This window comes from Bos mutus, chromosome 4 (assembly GCF_027580195.1).
Source record: "Bos mutus isolate GX-2022 chromosome 4, NWIPB_WYAK_1.1, whole genome shotgun sequence".
Lineage (NCBI taxonomy): Eukaryota > Metazoa > Chordata > Mammalia > Artiodactyla > Bovidae > Bos > Bos mutus.
This window is the reverse complement of record NC_091620.1, coordinates 103,041,387-103,064,379: the sequence shown is the minus strand read 5'-3', so window position 1 is coordinate 103,064,379 and position 22,993 is coordinate 103,041,387. Positions and strand designations below refer to the sequence as shown.

The window sequence follows — 22,993 nt, the reverse complement described above, 5'->3', positions numbered from 1 at the left end:
CATCCAGCCATCTCATCCTCAGTAGTATAATTCAATATAACACAATGTATACTTATATAAAATATTTATAATAATCTACTCTATGGAAATGTAAATGGTTATGTGTTTCCATTGGAATATAAACAGTCCGGTATATTTAACACATTTTATTTCACACATACCATATTTTAAATAGGAATAAGCTCCTAGTTCCCTAACTAAAGGAATATTCAGTGTAAAACCAAAAGTTTTTATCAATGTTTCACTTAGCAGAAAATAATGAGGTTTATATATTAAAGGTCCTGTATTTTTAAATTTTAACAGGCACTTTGTCTTAGAGAAAAAAGAATATTTCAGTGCCCCAATTCAAATAAGGATCAGATTCAGTGCTGAGTCAGAACCTTGGCAAAAGCACCTAGGGTGTCTCTTCCCTGCACAGTCTACTCAGCGCTTTCAGACACATCTCCCTGACTTTCCTAGTTATCCTGAGAGACAGAGACGGGCAGGACTCAAGATCTCCTTTAGGGATGAATTGAATGCCTTGGGTCTCCAGTCTCATTCTACAAGGGAGAGGATGAAAGAGTACTCGCCCCACAGTACAGAAGCAGCCATTGAGGTTGGCGGCATTCACAGATGCCACGGCAGAGACCAAAAACTCAAGACCAAAAGTTGACCTTAGGCACTTATAACCTCTTTCTTTAATGACCTGGCAGCATCTGAAAAACTAAATGTGTAGATCTATTTCTAAGGAGAATTTCTCTCTGTGGGATAATATTGATCATTCACTCATTTTTCATTCATTCAACACATTAAAGAGTTCCTTTTGGGTGGCAAGCCTAGTTTTGGAATCAAGAATTTAGTACAACAAAGAGCTGGCCTTCAGGAAAATTGATACCCTTGTGAAATATGCAGAGCAGGAAATAAGGAAGTTGATTTCAGAAATGATGCATGCCTTGGAGGAAATACACCAGGGGATATGATTGTGGTAGGGGAGGGAGGGAGAGGAAAGAATGGCCTTTTGTATAGGTGGAGAAGGAGGTCAGATTTGAGACCTTAAGAATGAGCCAGCCTGACAAAGTCAAGGTCTGGAAGCAGGAGTGAGCGAAAGGAGGCCAGGTCAGTGTGGTGGGAGGCAGGCAGCAAGGGAGCAAAGGACAGGTGCTGCGGCCCAGGTTACAAAGGGTCCCAGAGAACACGGAAAGTGGGTGCAGCGTGCTCTCTGTGCAAAGAGAAGCCACCACAGAACACTCTCCGACATACATCACAGCAGGAGCCTCTGTGACCCACCTCCCAGCACAGTGGAAATAAAAGCAAAAATAAACAAATGGGATCTAATTAAACTTAAAAGCTCCTGCACAACAAAGGAAACTATAAGCAAGGTGAAAAGACAGCCTTCAGAATGGGAGAAAATAATAGCAAAGGAAGCAACTGACAAACAACTAATCTCAAAAATATACAAGCAACTCCTACAGCTCAATTCCAGAAAAATAAATGGTCCAATTAAAAAATGGGCCAAAGAACTAAATAGACATTTCTCCAAAGAAGACATACAGATGGCTAACAAACACATGAAAAGATGCTCAACATCACTCATTATCAGAGAAATGCAAATCAAAACCACTATGAGGTACCATTTCACACCAGTCAGAATGGCTGTGATCCAAAAGTCTACAAGCAATAAATGCTGGAGAGGGTGTGGAGAAAAGGGAACCCTCTTACACTGTTGGTGGGAATGCAAACTAGTACAGCCACTATGGAGAACAGTGTGGAGATTCCTTAAAAAACTGGAAATAGAACTGCCTTATGATCCAGCAATCCCACTGCTGGGCATACACACTGAGGAAACCAGAATTGAAAGAGACATGCGTATCCCAATGTTCATCGCAGCACTGTTTATAATAGCCAGGACATGGAAGCAACCTAGATGTCCATCAGCAGATGAATGGATAAGAAAGCTGTGGTACATATACACAATGCAGTATTACTCAGCCATTAAAAAGAATGCATTTGAATCAGTTCTAATGAGGTGGATGAAACTGGAGCCTATTATACAGAGTGAAGTAAGCCAGAAAGAAAAACACCAATACAGTATACTAACGCATATATGTGGAATTTAGAAAGATGGTAACAATAACCCTATATATGAGACAGCAAAAGAGACACTGATGTATAGAACAATCTTTTGGACTCTGTGGGAGAGGGTGAGGGTGGGATGATTTGGGAGAATGGCATTGAAATATGTATAATATCATATATGGAACGAGTCGCCAGTCCAGGTTCGATGCACAATACTGGATGCTTGGGGCTGGTGTGATGGGACAACCCAGAGGGATGGTATGGGGAGGGAGGAGGGAGGAGGGTTCAGGATGGGGAACACATGTATACCTGTGGCGGATTCATTTCGATATATGGCAAAACCAATACAATATTGTAAAATTTAAAAATAAAATAAAATTAAAAAACAAACAAACAAACAAAGAGAAGCCACCAGAGAGTTTTCTTCAGAAGGAAAGGGGTGTGGTCTAATCTCTGGCTTTAAAAGATCAACTTGCCTGCCGTGTAATAGAAGGGCAGAGGTGGAGGAGAGAAGGCCAATGGAGAAGTTGTTTTCACAGCCCTGGTGAGATAGTGGTGATCTCCTTGGGAGATGCAGCAGGAGACAAGTAGCCAGAGGCGAGATATAATTTTGAAGGTAGAACTGACAGATTTGCCATAGGACTAGATGTGGAGGGAAGAGAGGGAAAGGAGGACCAAGAATGATTTAGGTATTGTGGCATTAGCAAGGAGTATGAGCAGCACCACTTTCAGGCTGATGGAGTGAAAATCAAAGGCTTTATTTGAGTTATTAGGTTAGAGATGTCTGTGAGAGATCTAAGAGGAGATGTCTGGTAAGAAACTAGGTGTGTGAGACCAGGGCTTCGAGGCAAGAAGATAGACATTTGGAGGCCATCAGTGCGTGGACGGTGGTTAGTGCCATGGGATGGTATGAGAGCATCTAGGCAGGAGCATGACCAGAGAGGGCAGGGGCCTGAACCAAAGTCTGTTCTTGCGACCGGAAGACAAAGCAGCAAACGAATGCAAGGGTTGCTAGCAAGGAAACAGAAGACAAAAACCATAGGGTTAATCTGCATGTTTAAGTGAGCGCAAGGCTCTGGAGAGTCCATAGATGAGGATGAATAACTTCATCAGTTCTTTAGACGCCTCTCCTCTTCTCTCAGGTCCGGTAAAGATGTTCACTTTTACCAAACCTCTTAACTACAGGTACATTTTTAAAGGCTACTGTCGCCTACCTTTGCTCCAGTGTCTCCAACTCCAGGTAATCCCCTTGATCCAGGAGGTCCTGGGATTCCTCGAGGGCCCTGAGATGACATAATAAGGAGGAGAGGGAGCAACCTTGCTGTGTGCAGGGTTCAGGCAGGGAAGGGAGGGAGCGAGGAGAAAAGAGAAAGGAAAAGAAGGGAAGGGAGGGAGGGGAAAAGAAGAAAAGGAGGGAGGGATGAGAGGAAGGAAAGGAAAGAGACAGGAGGAAGAGAGGGAGGGAGGGAGGAGATAACAGCAGCGTCCACACTTACGGGCACACCAGGATAGCCGTCACCTTTGAGTCCTGGAGCACCCACTGGTCCCTGCGGGCCTTGGGCACCCTGTGTGAATTCCAACACAGGAGATATCATGAGCCTAAACTATGAAACAGCTGGCAAAACTTAAGCTCAGTACCAACTCAGCACACCAAAGGCAGATTTGATAAGGGCAGAGGAATGGTCTGAGAATTTTTAGAAGGAAATATGGCAACTTCTTATCTCCTTGTAAGTCTTTCCCATTTCTGTTATGGGAAGCAAATGATGAGTGGAATGAGTGTAAGGAGTATATATGAACTACTACAAAGTCCTGCATAGGAAACATTTCATGGGGGTTAGAAAAGAGCTAGTTGCTGATATTTTAATTTTAAAAATTATAAAACGTTAGTGCATCATAAAATAAGGGCAATTATAAAATGAGAAAATTTAGTCGGCACCATGTGAGAAGAGTAGAGAAGAATATGAACAAAATTTTAAGTATAAAATAAGATAGTGTGTGTTACCTATTATTATGTTACATCTATTATCTTCCTCAGTGAGGCCCAAATTAAGTGAGGAATAAAAGCTCAAATAAAAATGAAAAACAGATTAATTTTTAAAAAACACTTTATAAAAGAATAGGACACAGAGTTAGTGGTTCATATCCTGAGAACTAGGAAAAAGTGATAAATACTGCTTTACCATGATGACTTTGGGCATCAGAAACTTAGTAGTAATACTGTCCTCTTATATAGAGGATAAGGAAGGAGGATTATTGCCCTTTGAACAAGAGTTCTCTGTACCAATGAAACTCAGAGAAATTTCTGGCCAGAATAAAATGGAACGAAGGAAAAATGAAGAAGACTCTTACCAAAGAAGATTTATTCATCGTAAACCTATTGCACTTATATTTAAAACATTTCTTTACATCCCACATCCCATTTTGTTGCTGTGATAACTCTTACAGTGGCATTTGTCAATTCACATCAATTATTTTGATAAAGAGCTGTTCATGATTTAAAATATTTATGTTTTGTCTGTTATCATATGTGAAACAGATCACCAGTCCAGGTTTGATGCATGAGACAGGGTGCTCAGCGCTGGTGCACTGGGATGACCCTGAGGGATAGGATGGGGAGGGAGGTGGGAGGGGGGTTCAGGATGGGGAACACATGTACACCCAGGGCTGATTCACATCAATGTATGGCAAAAACCACTACAATATTGTAAAGTAAAAGCCTCCGATGAATGGATAAAAAAGCAGTAGTACATATACACAATGGAGTATTACTCAGCCATTAAAAAGAATACATTTGAATCAGTTCTAACGAGGTGGATGAAACTGGAGCCTATTATACAGAGTGAAGTAAGCCAGAAAGAAAAACACTAATAGAGTATACTAACGCATATATATGGAATTTAGAAAGATGTTAACAATAACCCCGTATACGAGACAGCAAAAGAGACACTGATGTATAGAACAGTCTTTTGGACTCTGTGGGAGAGGGAGAGGGTAGGATGATTTGGGAGAATGGCATTGAAACATGTATAATATCGTATATGAAATGAGTCACCAGTCCAGGTTTGATGCACGATACTGGATGCTTGGGGCTAGTGCACTGGGACGGCCCAGAGGGATGGTATGGGGAGGGAGGAGGGAGGAGGGTTCAGGATAGGGAACACATGTATACCTGTGGTGGATTCATTTTGATACATGGCAAAACCGATACAATATTGTAAAGTTAAAAAAAATAATAAAAATAAAATAAAATAAAAAATAAATTTTAAAAAATAATTTAAAAATAAAAATAAAATATTTATGTTTGCCACATCATTAAAGAAACTCTAATAATAGACATGTGTTTTCCAAGATTGGAAAAAGTAGTCAGATTCCTAATATTTGTCTTATATGTAAGCAAATGCTGAAATCAAGCTGCGTTATTCCAAGCCAAAGTGTTGCCCCAAATCTAATTCCCAAAAATGGTTTCTGATTTTACTCCTATAAATAAATAACTGGGGAAAGATTTTTTTATGCCAAAAGAAAGTTAAATGGATTTTGAAAATCATGAATACAACAGCTGTCATTTCCTATTAAGACAAAGAGACTGTGGCCTCGTATGGTTAACCATCTTAAGAATGGTCTTCAGAAAACATGTGGCCACTTATAAAAATGCACTATTAATGCACTGTTTAGAATGCACTATGTACTTAATGCACATCAACAGAAATCCAAGATGATCTCTTAAAGATGTATGACAAAGCAAAAAACAAATTATTCTGGAGCACTGAATTCTGGTGGCTTCCCCACTAAGGAACTGGTCATATCTGAGAAGCAGTTTATTATACTATTCCAATTATGTGCAAGGTTGAAGCACTAAGCATTTCCTATGGGGACAGGTCCCCAAATAAGATGCCCATTTCTCTGCGTGCTTACACAAGGAGCAGGCCAGCCGCAAAACAAAGCAGTAACTTCCCCCTGGTTAAGTTGAAATTTAAAAAGAAATTGGAATCAAAATTCACTTTCCATTTTCATTCCTAAATTCCAAGCCTATAACAAATTATCAGCAGCTGTTACTGTTTATCCTCTGGCCCCCACACTGCAGGGAAAGCCATTGAAACATCCATGGTTTAGGAACATTTTTTTCCTAGAGATCTGTGTCCTGTCTCCTGCAGAAATTTCAGTTAACTTGTTAATTCTTATGCTAACAGCGGGTAGGGAAAGGGCAGTGTTCTTGCTCAGATTTTTATTTTGGACACCTCTTGATAGTTTCATGGATGGAATTTTGCCACTTGGTTTTTCTGCACTGGATTCAAGAAAATGTTTTGCAGAGTGATTCTCTTTGAAGTGTCTCTCTCATTCAACAGAAATTAGGGTAGAAATCTTAATCAGGTGTTTCAAAATGAGCTTTAAAAAAAATCTGGGTGGTCCCTGAAGAAATACATAAAACTGAATTAATGTGCTAAAATTTTTATCAGCTAACCCTCCACGAACTTAAAAACAATCTATTAGGGGAAAATGGCAGAACAAGTAATCACTAGAGACCAAGGAATTAGAAAAATGACTGGAGTGAAAAGGCAAATAACTCTAAATACCATCACCAATAATGATCAGTAGAAAACGGTTAGAGGTTATAAACATCAACTATGCATTTAGATGGAAAAGGCAATGGCACCCCACTCCAGTATTCTTGCCTGGAAAACCCCATGGACGGAGGGCCTGGTGGGCTGTAGTCCACAGGGTTGCCAAGAGTCGGACACGACTGAGCGACTTCACTTTCACTTTTCACTTTCATGCATTGGAGAAGGAAATGGCAACCCACTCTGGTGTTCTTGCCTGGAGAATCCCAGGGACGGGGGAGCCTGGTGGGCTGCCGTCTATGGGGTCGCACAGGGTCAGACACGACTGAAGCGACTTAGCAGCAGCAGCAGCATACATTTAGATGTTGCTTCTCTTGTAAAGAACAGTGTAAGTAGAAAGAAATAACCTTGCATCATGGACCTAGGGTTGCACAGATTCAGGAAGCTATCAAACAGTATGAAAATTGTCACCCAAATGTTCTTGACTGAGGCCATGCCTGTAGTTTTAGCGTTTGGAAGTTTGGAATTTTCTCCTTGAGTCATACATAACTTGGGTTTCTGTAGAGTCTTTTATATAGCTTGGGTTCCTATGTGCCTCAGAGTCTGGGCAGTAGGGTGACCATCTTCTTATGATTTTCCCAGGACATTCTCTGTTTTAGCTTGAAAATATCCCAGAAACGTCTTCTGTCCCCAGTAAGCCAGAAGATAGCACTCTAGCAAGGACAACTCTCAAAGTGATTAAGAACAGCGGAGGTCAGCATCCTACCTCTTGCTTTAAGAGGAATCACTACAACTTATGTTAGTATATAATAGGCTTTGAATTATATGTAAAGATGGTCTAAGTTTTCTTTTTTGAAGTTTGAAAGTCACTGGTGTCAGTACTTGAACCCTTTCATTGAGAATAGACAATTTGATAAAGCCAGCTTCAAAGCTACATAACAACATGCTACTAATTTAATGAGCGCTGATTATGGAGCCCTGAAGCCTGTCCTCATAAACAGGGATGTGCTTGTTGACATTTGGAAAGTAGCATTTCTCTGTGTAAGGCTAGGTTTTATGTGAGGAGGGAAATGGTACTTTGTTGCCATGGGAAAAATAGTGATGATTACTTAAAACTGTCTTCTCTCATCATTATTTGCATTTTCATTTAAAATAACTCTGAAAGATGGACAACAAGCAGGGAAATCTAATTCAATAAAGTTTCTAAACATGAACTCTTTGGACAGTGTTTTGCAGAAGAGATGCATTGGCCATTAATATGTAAATGAAGGAGGCCAGAGGCCATATAATATCATATTATAGACATTACAGAAAGAAAAAGAGCATTTTCAATCAGCTGTTTAGTCAGCAAGCATTTTACCAGAGGAGCTATCATCCTCCACATTTATGAAAAATAAATGATCTGCTGGCTTGATTTTTTAAAGGGGGAATAATATATTCTTATATCTCAGTTCATCAGTGTAGAGACTCTAAGTAGAACAATCTCAGTCATAACTTATGATGCATTAAATCTGCTTTCATTTTTTATTGCAATAAAAGAACATGAATAAAGGATACCTTTGGTCCTCGAATAGCAATTCCAGGTTCTCCTTTAAATCCAGGCATCCCAGGTCCACCTCTGTCTCCCTGCACATGTCAAATAATTTTCAGTTTCAGACTTTAGGTTTTATGAGAAACCATCATGGCTCAGGGCATAAAAAGCCATTGCCCAATTATAAAGAGCTTAATCTCTTAGAATCAGATTCTGAGAGAGTACATCCTTCTAATATATTTGAGAAGAGTTTCAAATCTTAAGCAAATAAAAACTGTCAGTAAAGACTACTAAGCTTTTCAGAGAAGAGCTGAAATAATAGGTGGCTCTCTAGACACAAATATTTAGACTGTGAAAATGTCTGGGAATGCTCTTACATCTGAGTGGATTTCTTTTCTGCCAGACTTTCTGATTAGCAGATTATTCTGAACAAATGCAATAAATTCTTACATGCATTAAGGCTAGCATTTAAGGAAGGTAGTTCAAAGTAGAGTGATAAGGAGCAGAAGACCAGGAGCAGAAAACCTGGTTTCTAGTCTTAAATTTGCTGCTGGCCCTCCATCTGCTTAATCATGAAATGGCAGGGTTGAGCTATATAATATCTTTGGGTTTTTCCAAAGCTAAAATTCTTTCACTGATTTTATGAATCTTTTCCCCACTCCAACTTCCAAAAAATCCAAGTAAAAGAAAAATATATCCCCAAGAATGCATACTTTTGGTCCAGGTGGTCCAGGAATTGATATTCCAGGCATCCCAACAGGGCCCATAATTCCTGGATCACCCTAAAAACAGAACAAAATACTCATTACATTTCAAACAAGGAAATGATATATGGAATTATATTAAGAAAAATATAGAAATATATTTCCAGCATTTTAAAGTATTGTGACCTGTTTCACAAACCACATGAAAATACTTGAGCATCTTTGTTAAGCCACTACTAAAGTTATTAATAATTAAGATTTCACTCCCTATAATAAATAAATTCAGTTAATTCCTTAGTAATAGGAAATTTCTATCTCTTGTGCATCCTTTTATTAGGTAACAAAAATCATGCAATGCGTGGTGATTCATTTTTGTGTTTGTACGCCAGGAAGCTCAGAGGGAAATATTTATTCAGTTATAGCAAATACCTTTAGTGTAAGTTTTAAGGTACATGTGATAGGCAAATAATGTTTTTTTTAGTTTACAACTTTTTCCTTTGAATTTTATGCTCCACATTGTATCAGTCTTCCATTGTATGGTATCTCATGTCCCTTTTTAGAAGTAGTTAGTTTATGGTAAAAAAAAAATTAATATGAATTTTTATAAGGCACCTCTGGTGATTCTGATATAGGTACTACTACTGTACTTTGAAACACTATGCAAAGCAATTGTCTGTCTTTTTAACTTATTTTATTGAGGTATGTTTTAATGTGGTGTTAATTTTTACTATACAGAGAAGTGATTCACGTATAGCTGAACCGTGTATAACATGTCTATATGATTCACGTATACCATATATAAATGTTCATGTTCTTTTCCATTATGATTTATCACAGGATATTGAATATCGTTCCCTGTGCTTTGGTGGCTCAGATGGTTAAGAATCCGCCTGCAATGTGGGAGACCTGGGTTCAGTCCCTGGGTTGGGCAGATCCCCTGGAGAAGGGAATGACTACCCACTCCAGTATTCTGGCCTGGAGAATTCCATGGACAGAGCAACCTGGCAGGCTATAGTCCATGGGGTCTCAAAGAGTTAGAGACGACTGAGCGACTTTGACTTTCACTTTGTGGTAGGACCTTGTATTTTATCCATTCTAAATATCACAGTTTGCACTGGCTAATCCCCGGCTCCCAGAGCACTCCTCCTCTAGCCCACTCCCCGTTGGCACCACAAGTCTGTTATGTCTGTGAGTCTGTTTCTGTCTTTAGATAGATTCATTTGTGTCATATTTTAGATTCTACATGTAAGTGATATCATATGGTGTTTGTCTTTCTCTTTCTGGCTTTTCTTAGTATGATAATCTCCGGTAAAGCAATTATCTTTAAAAGAGGGTCACACACCCCATGAAGTGTTCAAAATAACACATTTGAGATATTAGAAAAATTTATCAGGACTACACTCTGTACTTTTATCTCATCTTTTAAAATTTCAATCATTTATGTAAATCTCATAATGTATGTTCATATAATAGTTTATGAATAAAAATTAGAATTGAAAACCCAATAAGCAAACATAGATTGCATCATGGTCAATTTTTTTTTTTATTAGTAAGGATTTGTAATCAAGCAGTTTAGAAACTACTGATATAGAGTAGGTGCCAGATCCTGCCTGTTGCCTGTTTTTGTACCCCCAGGACTAAAAATGGCTTTCACGTTTTTAAATGATTGCTATATAGGTGCCTCCATAATATCCTCAATTTGCTTCTTGAACCAAAAAGCCTAAAATATTTGCTCCCTGTACCTTTACCAAAAAATTTGCCTCCTCTTGCCTTTAGAGAGGGTTTCCTAGGTGGTGGTGGTGCTGCTGCTGCTGCTAAGTCGCTTCAGTCGTGTCTGACTCTGTGCGACCCCATAGACGGCAGCCCAACAGGCTCCTCCGTCCCTGGGATTCTCCAGGCAAGAACACTGCAGTGGGTTGCCATTTCCTTCTCCGATGCATGAAAGTGAAAAGGGAAAGTGAAGTCACTCTGTCGTGTCTGACTCAGCGACCCCGTGGACTACAGCCTACCAGGCTCCTCCATCCGTGGGATTTTCCAGGCAAAAGTACTGGAGTGGGGTGCCATTGCCTTCTGCGCCTAGGTGGTGCTAGTGGTAAAGAACTCACCTGCCAATACAGAAGACATGAGAGACATGGATTTGATCCCTGGGTTGGGCAGATCCCCTGGAGGAGGGCATGGAAACCCACTCCAGTATTCATGCCTGGAGAATCCTATGGACAGAGGGGCCTGGCAGGCTACAGTCCATAGGGTCTCAGAGAGTCAGACATGACTGAGCAACTTAGCATGTCTTAGAGAATGAACTATGTAATCCTGCTCCTCCAGGAAGGACTCCATTGCGAGGACTCACTGGTAATGACCCCTGCCCTGGGCCCGGTCCATCTTCACAGCTGAGGCCTCCTGCTGTTCTGGTTACCCGTATGACCAAATGGGCTGAACACACTGGCCTTCTGGGGCCAGATGATGCCAAGGCATGTATGTGCCAGTCCTTAATCCAAACCTGTATGTGAGTGGCACAGGACATGGCCAGGATTCTGGCAACAGATAACCACCCTATTCAGTCCCATTAACCTGTTAAAATTTTCACTAAAACCAGGTTAAGTGAAATTATGTGTCTAGAATTAATTTATTCTACTTTTTTTAATAAAAAGAAGCCAATTACTTTAAAATTTTTTAAATTTTTTTATTGAAGTATACTTGATTTACAATGTTGTGCCAATCTCTGCTGTACAGCAAAGTGACTCACTTACACCCATATAGATGTTCTTTACTTATATTCTTTTCCATTGTGGTTTATCATAGGATATTGAATATATTAATAGTCCCCTGAACTATAAAGGAGGACCTTGTTGTTTATCCATTCTATACGTAATAGTTTTCATCGCTAACCCCAAACTCTCGGTCTGTCCGTCACCACCCCTCTCCCCCTTAACAACCGTGCCTGTCCTCTATGTCTGTGAGTCTGCTTCTGCTCTATAGACAGGTTTATTTGTGCCGCATTTTAGATTTAGCATATAAGGGATACATGGCATTTATCTTTCTGACTTACTTCACTTAGTATGATAATCTCTAGATCCATCCATGTTGCTGCAGATGCCATTATTCCATTGTTTTCTATGGCTGAGTAGGAGCCCATTGTGTATTTATCCCACATCTTATTCTTCTTCCATCAGTCTGTTGATGGACATTTAGATTATTTCCGTGTTTGGTCTATTGTGAATAGTGGTGCTATGAACATAGGGGTGCGTGTGTCTTTTTGAATCATAGTTTTGTTCAGGTGTATGCCCAGAAAAGGGATTACTGATCATACGGTTGTTCTCTTAGTTTTCTGAGGAACTTCCACCCCGTTCTCTGTACTGACTGCAACAACTTTCATTCCCACTGAGACTGTAGGAGGGTCCCCTTTTCTTCACCCTCTCCAGCATTTGTTATTTGTAGACTTTTTAACGATGACCATTCTGACTGGTGTGACGTGGTACCTCAGTATAGTTTTGATTTGCATATCTCTAATAATTAGTAATGTTGAGCATCTTTTCAAGTGCCTGCTAGTCATCTATATGTCTAAAGAAGCCAATTACTTTTAAATATAAAATTGTATACATGGAAAGTATACAAATTTTTTTAAAGACCCTTATTATAAAGTGTGAGTATGTTTTACAATATGGCAATTCTTTATCAGGAAAAGCCTTATTTCAAAATGCAAGAAAATATTCATGTTGAGTCAGTATAACTAAGACATGAAGAGTAATCACTGTTGTTAATACAATATATTTCCTATATAATGGCTTTTCTCATTGTGTGCTCCTTGAACTTCCTGCAGCAGGAGGTAGTTATTTAGGAAATGCAGATTCTTGGGTCCCACCTACATACTAAATCCAGACTTCTTGTGATGGCACCATGAAATATGACTTTGTAACAAGCTCCCAGGCAATAATGATGACATGGAAGTTTAAGAATCACTGGCATGTAGGGGATGCTTTGCTTTGTATCTGTGTGTATCTTCTGGGGGGCCTATTTGTTTTAAAGTTGATCTTTAATCCTCTGGTCCTTGAACTTACTCCCTGTTTCTTTCCTACAATTAGCATCTTCCTGGAGCCCTTAACTCTCTCAGGTGTGCAGTTTTTGTTTGCTGCATCCAGATGACCTCAATATTCTCTCCTGCTAAGTTAGGACACGTGCCTGTTTGCTTGCTTCGCAGTTTCCTTACTTTTTTCTCAGCACCCTGTCTCAGGCAGTTTATCAGGACATATATGCCCTACTTTCCACTTCATTGTGCTGATTTTTTGCTCTCTGAATAATTCCACGTGCTGAACACTAACAATGTACCTGGAACCATGATAAGTGCTTTAGTCATTCCTTAAAGTCATCACAACAACCCTGTGAAATAGACACTGTTACCATGATTATTTCCATGATTAAAGTGACTGATCTCCAAAAGTTCTGGGGTGCAGCAGGGTGAGAATCCCCCTCTCATCCCTTCTGAAGCCCCACTCTACATCCTCCCCGCATTGCCTCTCAGTCTGGGACTTTTTTGTTCTTGTTCAGCAAAGCAAGGTGATAGAGAATTGATATCTCCTATGGTCTTAATGTATCCCAACTATGGAATATTTGGTTGTTAATAAAGAACACTAACACACAGATTCTCTCCTAGCAGCATCAATATTCCAATGAAGATCACATGTTTTATACAATCTCTTTATCCCATTTTGTAATGGTCTGGAATAGTATGTTTTCTAAAGCCTTTTTCATTTTGGAGGCTTTGGTTTTGTATTTCTTAAGAAGGAAACAATGGAGATCTAAGATTCCATTAAAACCAGACACAAGAACAATCTCCCCAAAGCATAAATAAGAATTTATGGTACATACCTTTGGCCCTCCGGGCCCCTGAGACCCTTTCTGTCCTTGATTTCCTTTGCTCCCTTTCTTTCCTTCATCTCCCTGACAAAAAGAATTATAAAGAAGTACAGTTGTTTTATAATATATCCACCTCCATCTTATAGCAACTACGTCATGGCCAGACTCTCAGTGCATACCAACTTCAAAGTCATGTTCCCCAAGCCCAGCTCAGTTGCACAGGGTCTGTCGATGTTCTTGTGTAGATTACATGACTTCAAAACTGTCCAGACTGCACCATTTACTCAGTGTGATTTAACACTTCCTAGGAGAAGGCAATGGCACCCCACTTCAGTACTCTTGCCTGGAAAATGCCATGGATGGAGGAACCTGGTAGGCTGCAGTCCATGGGGTCGCTAAGAGCCGGACACGACTGAGCAACTTCACTTTCACTTTTCACTTTCCTGCATTGGAGAAGGAAATGGCAACCCACTCCGGTGTTCTTGCCTGGAGAATCCCAGGGACGGGGGAACCTGGTGGGCTGCCGTCTATGGGGTCGCACAGAGTCGGACACGACTGAAGCGACTTAGCAGCAACAGCAGCAGCAGCAGCAAACTCTGTGTTCAGTATCTTTCCTTGGAGACTTTGATTTGACTTTACAGGTCTTTTGCCCTCTTGGTCTGTTTAAGTAGTGGTTCTGAGACAGTCACAGTTTCGAAGAAGAAAGCCACTTTTGCTTTTCCACACTGTTTTTCAGGTTCTGTGCTATTTCAGTTTTGAAACATAAAAGGAGACATTTAAAAAATCAGCCCTGGTTCTTCCTCCATGGAGTTTAATTCTTTCTCCCCAAGGAGGCCAGTAATTCAATTGGTAGAAAGATGAGTGAGCATTAACCCAGTGCAGAGCAACACATTGCCTCGTGTTCCCCAGCAGGGTTGTGTACACCAGTGCTCCCCGCCAGAGAACTTTGTTACCTTCAACCAGAAGCCTCAGAGCATCCCAGAACTATCCTTACCCTAGGGCTCAACTCCAGGGCACCATAGCTAAGCATGTGCCCAGCTCAACAAAAGAATTTCTTGGGGTATGTAGCTGAAGGTGTTAGTCACTCAATTGTGTCCAACTCTTTGTGACCCCATGGGCTATAGCCCACCAGGTTCCTCTATCCAAGGGATTTTTCAGGCATGAATACTGGAGTGGGTAGCTATTCCCATCTCCAGGGGATCTTCCAGACCCAGGAATTGAACTTGGGTCTCCTGCACTGCCGGCAGATTCTTTACCATGAGGCTGTCCAATATTTATGACATAAATGACTATACCACCGTTTTCAAACCTAAACATGCATAAGAATCACCTGGAGATTTCTGGGCCCCCCATCCAGAGTTTCTTATTTACTAGGTCTGTAGTAGAGCCCAATAATTTACATTTCTGACACATTCCCAGGTGACACTGACACTGCTGTTCCAGGGGCTGTGCCCTGAGAACCACTGGCCTATACCAAGGTCATCAGCAGTGCAGACACTCCACTAAAAAGAAGAGAGACCTATAGAATCCACAAACATGCAGACAACTCCCTAGTACCCGTACTAATGGAGGGCAGTGATGGCAGCTAATTTAAAAAACTGTTAAATATCCAAATGTCACTTATCATGTCATTATCATCTGCCAATAGCATCGAAATCTACCCCAACTCTTTATGTTCTCCTCTTCAGTACCATATTTAACTTACTGACCTAAATGATCCCAGAAGCCAACAGCAGTATGTGTGTGTTTAGTCATTCCATCATGTCTGACTCTTTGCGACCTCATGGACTATATGGCCAGGCTCCTCCGTCCATGCAGATTCTCCAGGCCAGAATCCTGGAGTGGGTTGCCATGCCCTCCTCCAGGGGGATCTTCCCCACCCAGGGATCAAACCCAGGTCTCCCACATTGCAGGTGGATTCTTGACTATCTGAGCCATCACGGAAGCCCAGATCCACCTAAATGTAGTAAAGAGCCAGCACCACACACTGACTGCTTTGATATATAACATATTCTTGCCTACCACTCTTCTGCAATAGCCTTCTACAAGCCCCATATCCCCTCGATGCCAGAAATCCAGTTCACGCATATTTTCCTTGCTCTGCTGGTGTATTTGACACCACCCATTGCTTTCTTCTTGGAGCCCTTCCTCCTCGGCTCCCCTAACATGGTACTCTGGATTCAGCCTGTCTTCATGCTGTACGGAATGCTCTCTCTCTCCAGCTGCTGTAAAATGCAGGACTCCAACCTTAGCTCTCTTTCTCAGAGCTGTCTTTCATCCCCACAGCTTCAATTATTAACTTAAAGGGCCTATTTTCCAAAAGTATATTCAGGGAAACATTAGTTCTCCTGAATGTTAATCGGCAATCATCTCTAAAAGTACTTTTTGCCTGATGTTAGAAGGGAACTCTCTGTGTATGTTTCCACTCCCTGCTGCCCACCGTGCCCCCCACCCCCTTGCCAAAAAAACCAGATCTCATAGTCTGGTTAGTCAGTTTTAAATTTTAAACATTTAAAATATTTGAAATGCTACAAATACATTTATATTTCACATTCTCATGTTTAAGGCTAATGACTCAATTTTAGCCAATATTTTTAATAATACGTAGACATCTAAGCTATCAATTACTGTTTTAATAGAATTAAAAATAGAACACTAGTAAGTATATGGATTTTATTTTTACTTTGCTCATATATAATTCTTCAGAAAATTTATATGGGTATTGATGACTGCACCTAAGAACTGTAGTAATATCTGACACCTTAGAGGTTGTAGGTCTTATTGATGAATTTGGGTGTTTTCCTATTGACATATAAAGATATTATTCAACAAGTGTTTCTAAAATGTGTTGAATAAATCTATGCCATGTTGTGAAAGTGCCACTTCATCAGGTTATATTTCTTACTACTCTGTGAGATTGTATAAACATTTGAAAAAAAAAATTATGGACTTTGATGTCTCAAGGATGTATCCCAAGTCTTCTTTTCCCTTACTGTGTGTGTGTTTTTTAAATGTCAACTTGGCTGTTTATTAAGAAAACATGTGTTGAACTCTTCCTATAAGCTTGGTTTTGTGACAGATGTTAGGAAAATGAAGATGAATAATACATACTTGCTGTCTAGCAAAGCTCAAAAGCTAGTGGCCATAATTTTAAGCCAGAAGTAAACGTCTTTGACATAGCAAGAATAACATCAAATTTCTCCTAAGCTGGCTTCTTCTTATCAAGACCAGAACTCAGCCGTCTGCTTCCCTTCCCCTACCACTGTGGATTCCATACCTTGAGGCCAGGCTGTCCTTTCCCAGGTGGTCCTTCAGGGCCTCTTGCCCCCGGAAGCCCTGCTTCTCCCTAGAGAAAATGGCACCAGTGTCTTAGTTGATCCTGCATAGCCAATGTGAATACACCCGCCTTGTCTCTGCTTGGATCCTCCAGTACAGAAAAGACCTTCACTCTAGTCTCAAATTTAATTTGGAAGTTTACCAACATGAATAATTTAATATCAAACTTCAGTTTAGCTCAGAGCAGCTGAAATATTGTGAAAAAGTCCAATTTCCCAGCCAGTTGCCAAAGCAATAAGCTCACTTTCTTTTGGCTCTTCGTTCACATTTGGTGGTTTGTTTTTTGAAAAAACAAGAAAGACCTTCAGCCTTACCATCTGCTGTTTTTCTCTACTTATATTGAAAAATGAGTATTTCAAATGTCAACTCAAAATATTTCAGGAAATCTTTATAATGGCCTTACTTCCTGAATACATTTACAGACTTTTCCTTTTTGGAGGGGAGGAAAAAAAGCCTTTTTCTCAAACTTTAAATAAAAGTGCTTTCTAGGAATCCCAAAGGGAGTAGGTCCCTGGAACACCATGGCCAAAACACCAGAGAAAAGACAGAGGTCGTAAGATACTTACTTGGGCTTTGAATTGGTGCTCTTTTATCTGGACTAAGTGAAAAAGGAAATTTAGAGTTGTGGGATATTATTTTCTTAAAGAGACTAAGTTCGTCTTGAATGGTTTCATTTGAGCTCTTGCAGGACCAAGATATATGTGGTTTAATAGTTTTATTCCAATAATATGGAAAACAGTGTTACCTTCTTCCCTGCAGCTCCATCTTCTCCTGGTACTCCTGGCTGTCCTGGTAGCCCTATTGAGCCTGGCTCCCCCTGGTGGATAAGGAGAGATTTTTATTTCCCAGAAGCTCACATTTATCATGGAACTTCACTTTAAGGTACTTGCAGTGGGATGCATCTTATTACAATATCTGAGAAAAGCCTAGGAGCAGGGAAATCTGAATAGTAATTAACAGTCATTAAGCTACTTGACCTTGGGCAAATTACTTAACATCTCCAGATCTCAGTTTTGGATTATGTTGTTTATTATCAGTTAAACTGTGACCAGCTCCCTCCCCTAAAAGATATGTTGAAGTCCTAAACCTTGGCACCAGTGAATGGGCCTTATTTGGTAACAAAGTTGACATGAGGTCATTATTGTGGGTCCTAATCCAGTGTGACTGGTATCCTTATGAGAGGAAAATATAATGTGAAGACAGACACATAGGGAGAACCCCATGTGACAAGAGAGCCAAGATTAGAGTAATATAGCTACAAGCCAAGGAATGCCAGGGATTGGCCACCACCAGAAGCTAAGAGGCAGAGGAAAATTGTCCCTGATAGGTTTTGGAGAAAGTGTGGCCCTGCAGACACCTTGATTTTTTACTTTTAGCCTCTAGAACCGTGAGAAAATAAATTTCTGTTATGTTAAGAAATTTGTGGTAATTTGTGACAGCAGCCCCTAAAAACTAGTGTAAAAATGAGATGAAATAATGGGGACCCAAACATTGCTTCGAACTGTAAAATTCACTTATTATACCCTCTTTGAAGTCAATTTATAATTTAAGTCCTTTAAAATGTTCAGAGAAAACACATGATAGTATCAAACAGTATAACGCTGTCCTTGTTGTTTAGTCATGTCTGACTCTTTGCAAACCAATGGACTGTAGCCCGCCAGGCTCCTCTGTCTGTGGGATTCTCCAGGCGAGAACACTGGAGTGGGCTGCCATTTCCTTCTCCAGGGAAATGTGTCCTTACTGCATGTATTCAGAGCAAAAAATATTGAAAATAATGAAAAATCATTTCAACTAAACTCAAGTTTAAAAACTAGTGAAAAAAGCACAGTGAACCTAAGAGTAAATAGTAGTGATAGTAATATTAGTTGCTCAGTCATCTCCGACTCTGGAGAAGGAAATGGCAGCCCACTCCAGTGTTCTTGCCTGGAGAATCCTAGGGACGGGGGAGCCTGGTGGCTGCCGTCTGTGGGGTCACACAGAGTCAGAGACGACTGAAGTGACTTAGCAGCAGCAGCATCTCCGACTCTTTGCAACCCCATGGACTGTAGCCTACCAGGCTCGTCCGCCGTGGAGTTCTTCAGGCAAGAATACTGAAGTGGGTGGCCATTTCCTTCTGCAAAAGTAAATAGTAGGATATAATAAAAATGAGAGAAAATCATAAACTTGCTGGCAAAAATCAAGAAGAATAACAAAATTAAAAGGTAATAAAAACTTAAACATACTAAGAAAAGAAATAAACTGTAATGATAAATATTTGTAAAAGAAAAGGCATAAAAAAACAGTATTAGGAATGAAAGGTGAATCTATATACATAGAAAAATTTTAGTTATAGAAAATTTCTGTGATAATCTCAAACAAATATATTGGAAACATTAATACATGGATAATCTTCAAGAAAAATATAAATTACATAAATGACATAAGAAGGAATGGAAAAGCTAAATAAACCAATGCAATTAAATAAATTCAGTCAGTAATTGCAAGTCTGGACTTCCTCTCCCTCCAGGATCACAGGCTTAGTTGACTTTCCAGTCAAACTTACTAAATTTTTAAACATCTGAAGAACAGATATCCCCTCTCTTGTTTCTAAAACATAGAAAAAGAGGGAACTCTATCCAATTTATTTTATGAGGCTAATAAAACTTTGATTTAAAAAACCATACAAGATAAGAAAACTAAATTATAGACCAGTCTACCTAAGAAAAAGATTCCAACTTCAGGTTCTCATGTAAATGAAAGAATTTGTGTGTGTGTGTGTGTGTGTGTGTGTGTTAGTTGCTCAGTCATGTCCAACTGTTTGCGACCCCATAGACGGTAGCCTCCAAGGCTCCTCCGTCCATGGATTCTCCAGGCAAGAATACTGGAGTGGGTTGCCATTCTCTTCTCCAGGGAATCTTTCCGACTCAGGGGTTGAACCCAGGTCTCCTGCATTGCAGGCGTATACTTTACCACCTAAGCCACCAGGGAAGCCTTGGAAGAATAGGAACCAGATTTAACTTCCCACCTGATGCAACTAAAAAAGCAGATAAAATACATGAAACAGTGACATTCCTGCTACAGTTTCCCAAGTTTACTATCTGGATAAAGTTTCCAGGCCATTGTTCAGGGAGAGAGAATCCAGGGAAAGTCCAGAAGTCTCTCTAATTTAAGGCGACAAAGCTAAGAGTCTGGATAAGCCAAGATATCAAAAATTCACAAAATAGATTACCAGAGAGGAAGGTGTGACATGAAGAGAGCGATGAAGATCTACTGAGCATCCCCCTTGAGTGTTTAAGTGAATACTGTTCAGCACAGAGTGAAGAAATTACCCCAGGCCATGAAAACAACCACTCGAAAGGATCAGAGAACTGAGGCAGGAGAGATATGGTGCCTGCTCCCAGCGGCAAGACAAAACTTCACAGTGCTGAGGGCATAGATGAGTTCTTTAAAGAGTACTGCCTTAGTAGTGGGGGAAAATTAGCCCCAGACTAGATACCGCTCCTGTCCTACCTAACAAATCTTAAAAGCAAGATCAGAATGCTTTGAGCATTACTGTTTTCAAGTAATGTAGAAGCATCTAAGAAAAAGCATCTAAGAAAAAAAGCTCAAAAATATTTATAGGAATACAAAAAATATCTAGCACCTAAAAAGGTAAACTTCACAATGTTTGGCAGTGAATCAAAAGCTATTGAGGATTCAGAAAAGCTGCAGAAACATAACACAGGGGATAGAATTCATGAATAACATTAGGACAGTTATTATACTGCATTCCATATGTTCAAGAAACCAAAGGAAAATTAAAACTTGTTAATAGACATGATGCTTTCTAAGGCCCACTTGACTTCACATTCCAGGATGTCTGGCTCTAGGTCAGTGATCACACCATCGTGATTATCTGGGTTGTGAAGCTCTTTTTTGTACAGTTCTTCTGTGTATTCTTGCCACCTCTTCTTAATATCTTCTGCTTCTGTTAGGTCCCTACCATTTCTGTCCTTTATCGAGCCCATCTTTGCATGAAATTTTCCCTTGGTATCTTTAATTTTCTTGAAGAGATCTCTAGTCTTTCCCATTCTGTTGTTTTCCTCTATTTCTTTGCATTGATCCCTGAGGAAGGCTTTCTATCTCTTCTTGCTATTCTTTGGAACTATGCATTCAGATGTTTATATCTTTCCTTTTTTCCTCTGCTTTTCACTTCTCTTCTTTTCACAGCTATTTGTAAGGCCTCCCCAGATAGCCATTCTTGCTTTTTTTTGCATTTCTTTTCCATGAGGATGGCCTTGATCCCTGTCGCCTGTATAATGTCATGAACCTCCTTCCATAGTTCATCAGGCACTCTATCAGATCTAGCCCCTTAAATCTATTTCTCACTTCCACTGTATAATCATAAGGGATTTGATTTAGGTCATACCTGAATGGTGTAGTGGTTTTCCCTACTTTCTTCAATTTAAGTCTGAATTTGGCAATAAGGAGTTCATGATCTGAGCCACAGTGAGCTCCCGGTCTTATTTTTGCTGACTGTACAGAGCTTCTCCATCTTTGGCTGCAAAGAATATAAATATCTGTTGCTTAGAAAGCATCACTATGAACAAAGCTAGTGGAGGTGATGGAATTCCAGTTGAGCTATTTCAAATCCTGAAAGTGCTGCAACTCAATATTGCAGCAAATTTGGAAAACTCAGCAGTGGCCACAGGACTGGAAAAGGTCAGTTTTCATTCCAAGCCCAAAGAAAGGTAATGCCAAAGAATGCTCAGACTACTGCACAATTGCACTCATCTCACACGCTAGTAAAGGAATGCTCAAAATTCTCCAAGCCAGGCTTCAGCAATACGTGAACCGTGAACTTCAAGCTGGTTTTAGAAAAGGCAAAGGAAGCAGACATCAAATTGCCAACATCTGCTGAATCATGGAAAAAGCAAGAGAGTTCCAGAAAAACATCTATTTCTGCTTTATTGACTATGCCAAAGCCTTTGACTGTGTGGATCACAATAAACTGTGGAAAATTCTGAAAGAGATGGGAATACCAGACCACCTGACCTGCCTCTTGAGAAACCTATATGCAGGTCAGGAAGCAACAGTTAGAACTGGACATGGAACAACAGACTGGTTCCAAATAGGAAAAGAAGTACGTCAAGGCTGGATATTGTCACCCTGCTTATTTAACTTACATGCAGAGTACATCATGAGAAATGCTGGACTGGAAGAAGCACAAACTGGAATCAAGATTGCCAGGAGAAATATCAATAACCTCAGATATGCAGATGATACCACCCTTATGGCAGAAAGTGAAGAGGAACTAAAAAGCCTCTTGATGAAAGTGAAAGTGGAGAATGAAAAAGTTGGCTTAAAGCTCAACATTCAGAAAACAAAGATCATGGCATCTGGTCCCATTACTTCATGGGAAATAGATGGGGAAACAGTGGAAGCAGTGTCAGATTATTTTGGGGGGCTCCAAAATCACTGCATATGGTGATTGCAGCCATGAAATTAAAAGACGCTTACTCCTTGGAAGAAAAGTTATGACCAACCTAGACAGCATATTCAAAAGCAGAGACATTACTTTGCCAACAAAGGTCCATCTAGTCAAGGCTATGGTTTTTCCAGTGGTCATGTATGGATGTGAGAGTTGGACTGTGAAGAAAGCTGAGTGCCAAAGAATTGATGCTTTTGAACTGTGGTGTTGGAGAAGACTCTTGAGAGTCCCTTGGACTGCAAGGAGATCCAACCAGTCCATTCTGAAGGAGATCAGCCCTGGGATTTCTTTGGAAGGAATGATGCTGAGGCTGACACTCCAGTACTTTGGCCACCTGATGCAAAGAGTTGACTCGTTGGAAAAGACTCTGATGCTGGGAGGGATTGAGGGCAGGAGGAGAAGGGGACAACAGAGGATGAGATGGCTGGATGGCACCACTGACTCAATGGACGTGAGTCTGAGTGAACTCTGGGAATTGGTGATGGACAGGGAGGCCTGGTGTGCTGTGATT

General features: G+C 40.3%; 1 protein-coding gene across 1 annotated transcript in view; it reads right to left on the bottom strand.

The window, feature by feature from the left end:
• Positions 1 to 22,993, bottom strand: part of COL28A1 (collagen type XXVIII alpha 1 chain) — a 182,446-nt gene that overhangs the window by 84,995 nt on the left and 74,458 nt on the right. The window contains exons 19-25 of the mRNA XM_070368820.1: positions 17,779 to 17,850; positions 16,975 to 17,043; positions 13,710 to 13,781; positions 8,856 to 8,924; positions 8,169 to 8,237; positions 3,552 to 3,620; positions 3,270 to 3,338 (exon numbers count right to left, since the gene is read on the bottom strand). Coding sequence (XP_070224921.1) covers positions 3,270 to 3,338; positions 3,552 to 3,620; positions 8,169 to 8,237; positions 8,856 to 8,924; positions 13,710 to 13,781; positions 16,975 to 17,043; positions 17,779 to 17,850 — 489 coding nt within the window. The remainder of the gene's footprint in view (positions 1 to 3,269; positions 3,339 to 3,551; positions 3,621 to 8,168; positions 8,238 to 8,855; positions 8,925 to 13,709; positions 13,782 to 16,974; positions 17,044 to 17,778; positions 17,851 to 22,993) is intronic.